At 38.5% G+C, this 12,669-nt stretch overlaps 1 protein-coding gene across 1 annotated transcript; it reads right to left on the bottom strand.

Moving 5' to 3' along the window:
- Positions 1-11,852: 11,852 nt before the first annotated feature.
- Positions 11,853-12,378, bottom strand: LOC123148575 (putative cysteine proteinase inhibitor 7). Its single transcript, XM_044568011.1, has one exon. It carries the CDS (start codon positions 12,313-12,315, stop codon positions 11,962-11,964), a length of 354 nt encoding a protein of 117 aa, XP_044423946.1. The 5' UTR covers positions 12,316-12,378; the 3' UTR covers positions 11,853-11,961.
- Positions 12,379-12,669: the final 291 nt, after the last annotated feature.

Below are 12,669 nucleotides of genomic sequence, written 5' to 3'. Positions count from 1 at the left end.
ATACCCGAGTTGAGAGATATGAAGTCTCCAACAAGTTCTATAGCTAAAAGATGGAGGAGAATCGCTCAACTAGTGAGCATGTGCTCAGATTGTCTGGGTACTTCAATCGCTTGAATCAAGTGGGAGTTAATCTTCCAGATAAGATAGTGATTGACAGAATTCTCTAGTCACCATCACCAAGTTAGTAGAACTTCGTGATGAACTATAGTATGCAAGGGATGATGAAAATGATTCCCGAGCTCTTCGTGATGTTGAAATCAACGAAGGTAGAAATCAAGAAAGAGCATCAAGTGTTGATGGTTGACAAGATCACTAGTTTCAAGAAAAGGGCAAAGGGAAAGAAAGGGGAACTTCAAGTAGATTGACAAGCAAGTTGTCACTCCCACGAAGAAGCCCAAAGCTGAACCAAAGCCTGAAACTGAGTACTTACACTGCAAAGGAAATGGTCACTGGAAGCGGAACTACCCTAAATATTTGGTGGATAAGAAGGATGGCAAAGTGAAAAAGGGTATATTTGATATACAGGTGTTTGATGTGTGCTTTACTAGTGTTTATAGCAACCCCTCGGTATTTGGTACTGGTTCAGTTGCTAAGAGTAGTAACTCGAAACGGGAGTTGCAGAATAAACAGAAACTAGTTAAGGGTGAAGTGATGATGTGTGTTGAAAGTAGTTTCAAGATTGATATGATCATCATCGCACACTCCCTATTCTTTCGGGATTAGTGTTGAACCTAAATAAATGTTATTTGGTGTTTGCGTTGAGCATGAATATGATTTGATCATGTTTATTGCAATACGGTTATTCATTTAAGTAAGAGAATAAACTGTTGTTCTATTTACATGAATAAAACCTTATATGGTTACACACCCAATGAAAATGGTTCATTGGATCTCGATCGTAGTGATACACATATTCATAATATTGATGCCAAAAGATGCAAAGTTAATAATGATAGTGCAACTTATTTGTGGCACTGCCGTTTGGGTCATATCGGTATAAAGCGCATGAAGAAACTCCATAAAGATGGATTTTCGGAATCACTTGGTTATGAATCACTTGATGCTTGCGAACCGTGCCTTTTGGGCAAGATGACTAAAACTCCGTTCTTCGGAACAATGGAACGAGTTACTGACTTGTTGGAAATAATACATACCGATGTATGCGATCCAATGAGTGCTGTTGCTCGTGGCAGGCATCGTTGTTTTCTGACCTTCACAAGATGATTTGAGCAGATATGGGTATATCTACTTGATGAAACATAAGTCTGAAATAGTTGAAAGGTTCAAAGAATTTCAGAGTGAAGTGGAAAAATCATCGTAACAAGAAAATAAAGTTTCTGCGATCTGATCGCGGAGACAAATATTTGAGTTACGAGTTTGGTCTTCAATTAAAACAATGTGGAATAGTTTCACAGCTCACGCCACCTGGAACACCACATCGTTATGGTGTGTCCGAACGTCGTAACCGCACTTTATTTGATATGGTGCGATCTATGATATCTCTTTACCACTATCGTTTTGGGGTTATGCATTAAAGACAGCTACATTCACGTTAAATAGGGCACCATCTAAATCCGTTGAGGCGACACCATGTGAACTATGGTTTGGCAAGAAACCTAAGCTGTCGTTTCTTAAAGTTTGGGGTTGCGATGCTTATATGAAAAAGTTTCATCCTGATAAGCTCAAACTCAAATCGGAGAAGTGCGTCTTCATAGGATATCCAAAGGAAACTATTGGATACACCTTCTATCACAGATCCGAAGGCAAGACTTTTGTTGCTAAATTCGGAAACTTTCTGGAGAAGGGGTTTCTCTTGAAAGAAGTGAGTGGGAGGAAAGTAGAACTTGACGAGGTAACTGTACCTTCTCCCTTATTGGAAAGTAGTTCATCACAGAAATCAGTTCCAGTGATTCCTACACCAATAAGTGAGGAAGTTAATGATGATGATCATCAAACTTCAGATCAAGTTACTACCAAACCTCGTAGGTCTTCCAGAGTAAGATCCGCACCAGAGTGGTACGGTAATCATGTTCTGGAAGTCATGTTACTAGACCATGATGAACCTACGAACTATGAGGAAGCAATGATGAGCCCAGATTCCACGAAATGGCTTGAGGCCATGAAATCTGAGATATGATCCATGTATGAGAACAAAGTGTAGACTTTGATTGACTTGCCCGATGATCGGTGAGTCATTAAGAATAAATGGATCTTCAAGAGGAAGACGGACGTTGATAGTAGTGTTACTATCTACAAAGCTAGACTTGTCGAAAAAGGTTTTTTTTTGACAAAGTTCAAGGTGTTGAATACGATGAGATTTTCTTACTCGTATCGATGCTTAAAAGTCTGTCCGAATCATGTTAGCAATAGCCGCATTTTATGATTATGAAATTTGGCAGATGGATGTCAAAACTGCATTCCTGAATGGATTTCTGGAAGAAGAGTTGTATATGATGCAACCGGAAGGTTTTGTCGATCCAAAGGGAGCTAACAAAGTGTGCAAGCTCCAGCGATCCATCTATGGACTGGTGCAAGCCTCTCGGAGTTGGAATATACGCTTTGATGAGTTGATCAAAGCATATGGTTTTATACAGACTTTTTGAGAAGCCTGTATTTACAAGAAAGTGAGTGGGAGCACTACAACATTTCTGATAAGTATATGTGAATGACATATTGTTGATCGGAAATAATGTAGAACTATTCTGCAAAGCATAAAGGAGTGTTTTGAAAGGAGTTTTTTTCAAAGAAAGACCTCGGTGAAGCTGCTTACATATTGAGTATCAAGATCTATAGAGATAGATCAAGACACTTGATAAGATTTTCAATGAGTACATACCTTGGCAAGATTTTGAAATAGTTCAAAATGGAACAGTTAAAGAAAGAGTTCTTGCCTGTGTTGCAAAGGTATGAAATTGAGTAAGACTCAAATCCCGACCACAGCAGAAAATAGAAAGAGAATGAAAAGTCATTCCCTATGCCTTAGTCATAGGTTATATAAAGTATGCTATGCTATGTACCAGACCTATTGTATACCTTGCTCTGTATTTGGCAAGGGAGTACAATAGTGATCTAGGAGTAGATCACTGGACATTGGTCAAGAATATCCTTAGTAAGGACTAAGGAGATGTTTCTCGATTATGGAGGTGATAAAAGAGTTTGTTGTAAAAGTTACATCAGTGCAAACTTTTACACTGATCCAGATGACTCTAAGTCTCAATCTGGATACATATTGAAAGTGGGAGCGATTAGCTAGAGTAGCTCCGTATAGAGCATTGTAGACATAGAATATTTGCAAAATACATACGGCTCTGAATGTGACAGACCCGTTGACTAAGCTTCTTTCACGAGCAAAACATGATCACACCTTAGTACTCTTTGGGTGTTAATCACATAGCGATGTGAACTAGATTATTTACTCTAGTAAACCCTTTGGGTGTTGGTCACATGATGATGTGAACTATGGGTGTTAATCATATACAGATATGAATATTAGTGTTAAATCACATGACGATGTGAACTAGATTATTGACTCTAGTGCAAGTGGGAGACTGAAGGAAATATGCCCTAGAGGCAATAATAAAGTTATTATTTATTTCCTTATTTCATGATAAATGTTTATTATTCATGCTAGAATTGTATTAACCGGAAACATAATACATGTGTGAATACATAGACAAACAAAGTGTCACTAGTATGCCTCTACTTGACTAGCTCGTTAATCAAAGATGGTTATGTTTCCTGACCATGAACAATGAGTTGTTATTTGAGTAACGAGGTCACATCATTAGTTGAATGATCTGATTGACATGACCCATTCCATTAGCTTAGCACCTGATCGTTTAGTATGTTGCTATTGCTTTCCTTCATGACTTATACATGTTCCTATGACTATGAGATTATGCAACTCCCGTTTACCGGAGGAACACTTTGGGTACTACCAAACGTCACAACGTAAATGGGTGATTATAAAGGAGTACTACAGGTGTCTCCGATGGTCGATGTTGGGTTGGCGTATCTCGAGATTAGGATTTGTCACTCCGATTGTCGGAGAGGTATCTCTGGGCCCTCTCGGTAATACACATCACATAAGCCTTGCAAGCATTACAACTAATATGTTAGTTGTGAGATGATGTATTACGGAACGAGTAAAGAGACTTGCCGGTAACGAGATTGAACTAGGTATTGGATACCGACGATCGAATCTCGGGCAAGTAACATACCGATGACAAAGGGAACAACGTATGTTGTTATGCGGTCTGACCGATAAAGATCTTCGTAGAATATGTAGGAGCCAATATGGGCATCCAGGTCCCGCTATTGGTTATTGACCAGAGACGTGTCTCGGTCATGTCTACATTGTTCTCGAACCCGTAGGGTCCGCACGCTTAAGGTTACGATGACAGTTATATTATGAGTTTATGCATTTTTGATGTACCGAAGGTTGTTCGGAGTCCCGGATGTGATCACGGACATGACGAGGAGTCTCGAAATGGTCGAGACGTAAAGATTGATATATTGGAAGCCTATGTTTGGACATCGGAAGTGTTCCGGGTGAAATCGGGATTTTACCGGGTTACCGGGAGGTTACCGGAACCCCCCGGGAGCCATATGGGCCTTCATGGGCCTTAGTGGAAAGGAGAAAGGGGCAGCCCAAGGGGGCTGCGCACCTCCCCCCTTCCCCTAGTCCTATTAGGACTAGGAGAGGTGGCCGGCCACCCCTCTCCCTCTTTCCCCCTTGGGAATCCTAGTTGGAATAGGATTGGAGGGGAGTCCTACTCCCGGTAGGAGTAGGACTCCTCCTGCGCCTCCTCCTCCTGGCCGGTGCACCCTCCCCCCTTGGCTCCTTTATATACTGAGGCAGGGGCACCTCTAAACACACAAGTTGACACAAGTTGATCCACGTGATCAATTCCTTAGCCGTGTGCGGTGCCCCCTGCCACCATATTCCTCGATAATACTGTAGCGGAGTTTAGGCGAAGCCCTGCTGCTGTAGTTCATCAAGATCGTCACCACGCCGTCGTGCTGACGGAACTCTTCCCCGACACTTTGCTGGATCGGAGTCCGGGGATCGTCATCGAGCTGAACGTGTGCTCGAACTCGGAGGTGCCGTAGTTTCGGTGCTTGATCGGTTGGATCGTGAAGACGTACGACTACTTCCTCTACGTCATGTCTTCGCTTCCGCAGTCGGTCTGCGTAGGGTACGTAGACAATACTCTTCCCCTCGTTGCTATGCATCACATGATCCTGTGTGCGCGTAGGAAAATTTTTGAAATTACTACGAAACCCAACATTTCCCTCACTGGCAAAGGCAAGGGCAGACGGCTTTGGCCAGCGCCTGACTGTCGCTCCAAGCCGCATGCGGCCAATCGTGTGCGTGAGGCGGGGAGGCTTCACTGCATACGTGCAGCGGCAACCGGTCAGGGCTGGCGCAACCCCTGGTAGGTTGGCTGTCACTGAAGGATGGCAGTAATGACGACGTGGATGAGGACGGAGGTGTTGGCGACCTCAAAGACCATGGCTATGAAGTCACCGTTCGGTACCTCGCGTAGTTTAGTTTAGAGCTTTTAAATTTTTGTTGTAGTTTGCATGTGTATGACACTTGCTTAAATTTCATCTGATTTCCGTGAATTGTTAGTTTGATATATGGGCGGACATTTGGTGCACCGGGTTGGATGTCTGTTGCCCTATCTGTCGTCTACAAAAACGTCCGGACTTGTCCGCGAACTTTTGGTATGTCCATCTTGATGCACCGTGGTAGAGATTGCCTTATAGTATATACAATAATATATGGATTAAATATGCATTTAGATATATCCCCTTCAATGCATAGTACTACCGTACCTTATTGTTGTATTTAGAAGTGCTCTCACTTAATGTGTTCCGTAAGAGAAAAAGTATGTGTTGTCTTGGTTTTGATGCTAAAAAACTATTCTGAATATTTTAATGTGGATTAGGTATAGACTGAAATGACTGAAATGAGTGAAATGATAACCAGGGAAATTTCTCTGGTTAGAGGTCCTAGGGAACACCCCCACAACCACTGGTTCAAGATCACGCGTATGACAAAACAATAAAAATGTTGGTATTTTTTGGCGATACTTTACATTTTTCTCTATCGATCATGGCAAATTCTGTGAACTTGCCATGTAACTTTAGTTAAAATGGCATGACAATTTAACAGTTCCCTGGGAAAACGCTCCTAGGAAACGTTTCCGCTATTAGCGTTCTTCCGAAAGAAGTTAGAACATATTATATCTATGAATGGAGAGAGCACATCTAAACTAAGGTCGGATTACCGTGTCCTTCTACTTAGGTATTATGACTAAAATATAGTCTAAGATGAAGCAGTAGAACTGCCCGGTGTTGCTATCTCCTTTTTTCTTTAGAAGCGGCAGCAGGGCCGGGCCGAGGAGACATGGTGAGAGGGGCGGTCCCCCAGCCACCGAATCAAAGGGACTCTCTTTCCAGGTATATGTGAGTAGGGAACACCCTTTTCCCTATCGCCATTAAAGCACCTCAACATGTCTGTCTGCATCTCTAGGAGGAAGAAGGAGGAATCATTTTTCCTTTTAGCGAACCGGGCCTTTGATTTTTAGCAACGGGGAAAAATGCTGATGGTTAAGTGGTGGTGGGTCGAAGTACGTTGGGCTTGGTGCCGAGCATAGTAGAGGATGGTATTGTTGCTTTTTGGACCGTGCTGACTGATCCGCTTTTGTTGTCATCCTCTATCCTCTATTCCTAAATAGCTGCCTCCCACTAGTAAATTTTGCGGCCATATGGTGAAGCCACGTCATTTGCTTATGTTACCTTTTTATTTTATTTGTTATGAAACTTCATCCCAAGCAGTGTCCTTCTACCTCCCAATAGTAGCGTCTCATATACTTCACAGACCATGGGTAGTGTTTTCCCCTCAATTTACACTCCCGCGTATTGATTCTCCTCTCCCTCATCACCTTCTCAATTAAATCTCATTCCCCAGTGCCAACTACTGAAACAGATTGACTCCCATCTCCATTATAGAGAAGTAAACGATGCAATTGATCTCCTCTTTAGCTAGTGGAGCAGATACGTTCCATCATCACCACACCCGGCACCCCTAATCCACAATGGCCAAGTTTTGCCCTTGGACAAATTTGAAGTCATTGTTGAAACCCATTGCATGCAGCTCTCGTGCATGATGGCTGGGATACATCTACACCCCTCGATGCCGCCTGCAGCCTGATTCAGCCCCCCCTGATACCATCTTCTTCTTGAGGATTTCTCTATCCAGTTTTCCTCACCTTGCTTCTCTAGCATCACTTTTTTTTGAAACTCCGTCACTTAGCCTACTAATTCTTTTACTATGTTACTATGCTTTCCTTGAGTATGTTCAGAGACAACCCGTTGTTTGTATTATAAGTCGCACACGTGTGTGTCAACAATTTTCTCTAGCCTAATGCATTAGCAGCCTATTAGCTAGACTAAATGTAAGGGCCACTTTGTTAGAATGACGTTAAGGTTGAGTATCACACAAAACACAAGAAAAAGGGACCGTTCTACATTTTGTATGTTAATCTCACTTTACCTCTCTTTCTCATAATCAATGATCGTGTACCTCTTACTGCATTATTTCGTTGGTTTAGTTTGTAGAAGCTAGGGCATGTAGTTTGATTGGTTACTTTTTCTCTCCCCTTTCAAATATTAAACTCATCGTATGATACAAAAACTAACACACAGTTTTGCTACATGTGTTTACATCTTTCAGTCTTTTGGTTAATTCTCTTTTAGCCAGGGCAATGCTTTTGAAGACTATTGTCTTTATACCCTTCCTCGGGAATATCATAGTTCATATTCATTGATTCAATTGAGTAAGTTATGCACAACTTACCTTAATTTGACAGGTGCATACATATTGTTCATCGAAATAAATATGAGAAATTGTACCTTGCAGGTTGAACTATTTACACTCTATAATCTTCAACTTAAAACTGGTGCCTCTCATTTTTTACACTTGAGAACATAGATGTGATGCTTGCATGTTGAAATAAATAGGTTTAGTGATGAATCTTCTTATGACATTTATATTTCCTTATTTCATTTCACGTTGTGGTGTGCTAATCCATCGGTTTTGTTTGATGACATTGCACTGAGCAAACAAGAATTACTTTGTGTTAGATCACTTTCCCTTATGGCGAGCCCATCAACATAAAGCAACACGAATATCTGAAATTCTTCCAATATCCCGCAACAACGTGCAGGGCATCATCTAGTATCTAAAATAGTTCATCCTTACTATCTCTATTATCTTAACATGAACACATGCCATCTCATGAAAGTCCCATCACAACATGTATGAGGAAAAGTTGTTCATTATTAGTTCATCTCATGCACACATCTCATCTCACGAGTCATCACACATGCACCTCATTAGAAGTCCACTCAACATTCATGGAAAAAATATTTATTATATTATGCCACTTATATTCTAAATATTTTGTGACTACATAATAATGAAATACAATATATAATACTTATTTTAAATTTATTTCATAGATTATTAATTCAACTATGCATGTTTCATGCAATCAATTCACTAAAATATATTGCAATCGATTCCCGCAGCAAAGCTCGGGGTATTCTCTAGTATTTTCAAATTTCGACTCCATGTTTTATTTCAAGAGTGCCAACGAATATTTTTTGGAAGTTTGATTCCAAGTGATAAATTGATAGTTGTTATTCTACCAGTTTTCGTATCACACTTTGGAGTTAATATGTTCATATAGGCTGATTGTAGTTGCTATTTGGTTGGTTATAACTTTTTTTGTCATATATACTTATCTTGATGCCTTCAAGTTCACCATATAAAAAATTAGCTTGTCCTTCGCAGAGGCGGAGATCACAATTTGGCTTACTTGATGGTAAAGGAAAATTGGCTTGATGTCCGTCGCGGTCATCCCATGTCTGGCTGCCTACGACCAACGTTTGATCTTCAGTATAATTTGGCCGGAGACACAACATCATCGGCCCCATGCTACCCTAAACAAATGTATGGAAAATGAAGAAAAATACCATGCATTGGAAACAAATTCACGAATTTTAAAAATGCTCATGAATTTGAAAAACAAATATTCAATCAAAAAAAGATCACAGTTTCATAAAAATATTCTTCAAATTCTAAAAATGTTCTCGATTTCAAACTTAGTTCACCAATTTGAAATAAGATCATGAATTTGAAAGACAAATTCCCGAATTAAAAACTGAACAATTTTTGGAAAAGTGAAAAAATTGAAATTCCGAAACATTTCTTCAGAACGCAAACATTTTTTGAAATCGCAAAATAAATTTTGAAAAGTGTCATAATTTTTAAAATTTGTGAACATATCTTTAAATCATGATTATTTTTGAAATTCCAAGCATCTTATAAATTTATATTAATTTGAAATTTCAGACAATTTCAGAAAAGCACAAACAATTTTTCAAAACGAGATTTAAAAAAGGAAGATTTTGGAAAAATCGAATGATTATTTAAAATTATGAAATATAAAACATTTTTAAACTTCCAATTTTTTTAAGAAAGGCAGGTGATATTTTAAAAGTCTGAACATTTTACAGAATATTCAATAGTTTCTGCAAACACGGAAAAAATAGTAATGTGTGGGTAAGTCGTTACAAAATACCCAAAAGTCTAAAAAAATTGATTTTTTTTTGAATTTTTCGAATTTTGCTAATAAAGTAATAATAAAATGAAGAAACCAATCAAGAGAGAAAAGAAGAAGATACATAGCACTGTGTGGGTGAGCGGTATCTCATCGTTCGTTGTCAGCTGTACATAGCATTTGCGCTGTACATCTTAGCAAATGCAAACCACGGCTGGGTGGGTCTTTCCACTTAGCGATTTTCATATATTTTGTTTGCCCTACTGCTAGAGAATTTTGAGTCATTTTTTTCTTTCTGAAAACCAGAAACTGTGATTTCGCGAATAAACATAGGATTCATGATTCTTTTAAATCACAAAATTATAAAACATTCCAGAATTTTTAAATTTGTTCGCGAATCAAAACAGATGTTTATGAATTAATTAATGATCATGAATTTTAAAGTGTTCCTTAGTTACAGAAAATTAGAAAAGTGTTCATTAATTAAATAATAATTATGAATTAAAAAAATAGAATTTAAAAATGCTTATCGATTTAACAAAATTACATGATTTTGGAAAATATTTATGGATTAAAAGTAGTCCTAAATTTCCTAAAATGTTCAAGCGATTTCATTTTTTTCTACATAGGAATGGAGTTTTTTTCTTTGTAGTACAAACCTACAAGCTGTTTTGTTTCTTTCATATAACTATCCAGTTTAACTTACCAACCCAGACACTGAATGAGAAAACAAATATAAAGAGTTAATGGATTTTATAAGAAAAGATGCTATTCTAAAAAATCACACATAGAGATATTGCTAGCACACAAAAAGTTAATGGTATTTCGTAAGTAATGGATTGAGCAGCAGCTCGTAGACCACGTGCAAAAGAATATTTGTTATTTGAGTTGTATCCCGCCATAAGAAAACCAATAGGGGCATGTTCACAGATATAAGAAAAATATTGAGGAAACGACAAAATGACCACGAACTATAAAAGTAGGTTTAGGAAATTACAAATATATTCTTATTTTCAAAAAATCAAGGAGTTTTATTAAGAGTTTGTGCATTTTAAAAATGTTAGGCATGATTAAAAACAGATTTAGAAAATTGATAGATCTCCCCGAATTCGAAATTAGAAAAGTAAAAAAAATAAAGTAGAAGAAAATCAAAATAAAAAGGAAAAAAACTGAACTGGGAAAGAAAATTAAAATGAAATCTAAAAAGAAAACCGTAATGGGGAAACACTGGAAAAGGAAAAAAGGATAAAAATCTTTCCAAAACCTCAAAAAATGGAAATTTAGAAATGTTTATGAATTTAAAAATAGAAAAGTGAAAGAATAAAAGAGAAGAAATAATAAAATAAAAAAGGACACAGGAAATAAAACTTGAAAATAAAAACAAAAACCTGAAAGAAAACCGCTACAACCGACACATGAAAACACTGGAAAAGGAAAAATACAATCGAAACCTTTCTAAAACTTCCAGAATCGGAAGAGACGTTATCGTACATGGGCGCCCCAATATAACGCGTGGGGCTACCCCTTGGTTAGCAAGCGCCGCCCTTCGCGCAAAAATAAAAATAGCAATCCAGATTGGCCTAGCTAAGCACCAGCAGTGGTCGTGGAGCCTCTAGTTCCCCTTTGTGCAAACATGCACATCTTACGAATCACATGAGTATGATATGTAAATCATTCAAAAATAGAAAATGCATTAGGGCTCAATGTTTTATGAGCAACATGTCTAGTATCTTCTAATATTTTGGTGACATTTGTCCAATTTCTCTGAGAAATTTCAAAGGACAACCGGTTTAAATGATTTTATGCAAACATGGTATGAGATGCAATTCTTTTGGAGAAATAAATGTTATGAAATCATCAAACTAATAGAAATTAATAAGCATGACTGCTGCAACAACACAGTGACAAAACAACGCGGATACATAGTCACATATACCAACACCAAGACAAAAGGACATAAATAGCAAGAAGAACAACGACCACAATAGTTATCTTAAAGTGAAATGCCATCTAGTCTCTTTTTAATGTCCATCTTGTGTTTCTTAACTTCATGACCAAGGTGCACATTTCACAACCATTCATAAAGAATAGATTGTTGTGCCATCTTGTGTTTCATAACTTATATATGCTATTGTTTGTTATAGCAATGAGTTCAAGTGACAACATCCATGCTCCCCGTAATCGTCTAAAAAATTAAAACATTGCGAGTTGCCAATGATGAATAGTTTCCATAATCTGTTAGGTAGAACAAAACACCAATCCCTTGACATTTCTTATTACAATTAGAATAATATGGCTAGTCTAAATATCATCGGATCGGCAACGCTCAATTTGCAGGGGTGAACGATATGAACTTCCATGTCTTTGGGTTACTCGAGTCCTTCTCGAACAACACTGCCTTGTATGTACCGTGTGAGCCATCGAGTCTCAAGGCGTCAATGACGAGCCGATAGTTTACACCCTTCACAATCTGCTCATCGCCACTCACCACCTTCACAAACCTGAGCCCATCATTGCCCCCCAGTTGGGTGTACTCCAGTACTGCCCACTTGCCAAGCTCTTGGATGTGCGGGTCGGCGATGTTCTTGATCTTAAACCAGCCCCCGGGGATTGCTGTGGTTGGCATAACAATGACATGGACGATGGTGGCAATGGCCACAAGGAGGAGGCTGGTTCTCATGGTTTTGGGGGTTGTTGCTATCTGGCCTTGGATCAATCGATGGGATTTGTGAAGTTTAAGATGAGGCTTGCAATGGTTGTGCTGATAGGCAAAGAAGACGACACTATATATGTTGGCTTGAGCTTATTAGCAAGGGGCAGGAATCAATTACATATCTTTATGTGATGCAATTTTTCTTTTTTGAAGAATATTAATTTGATGCATATCATATGATACTATATTTGTATACCAATTAATGTGATGCATATCATATGATACTATATCTGTATACTAATCAAAGTGATGCATATCATATAACACAATAACTACATACCAAATTAATGTATACATTTCCGTACTGTTTTAGGACACCTA

The sequence above is a fragment of the Triticum aestivum genome, chromosome 7A, assembly GCF_018294505.1.
Source record: "Triticum aestivum cultivar Chinese Spring chromosome 7A, IWGSC CS RefSeq v2.1, whole genome shotgun sequence".
Classification (NCBI taxonomy): domain Eukaryota; kingdom Viridiplantae; phylum Streptophyta; class Magnoliopsida; order Poales; family Poaceae; genus Triticum; species Triticum aestivum.
Note: the sequence above shows the minus strand (reverse complement) of the source record. Positions and strands in the feature narration are given on the sequence as shown.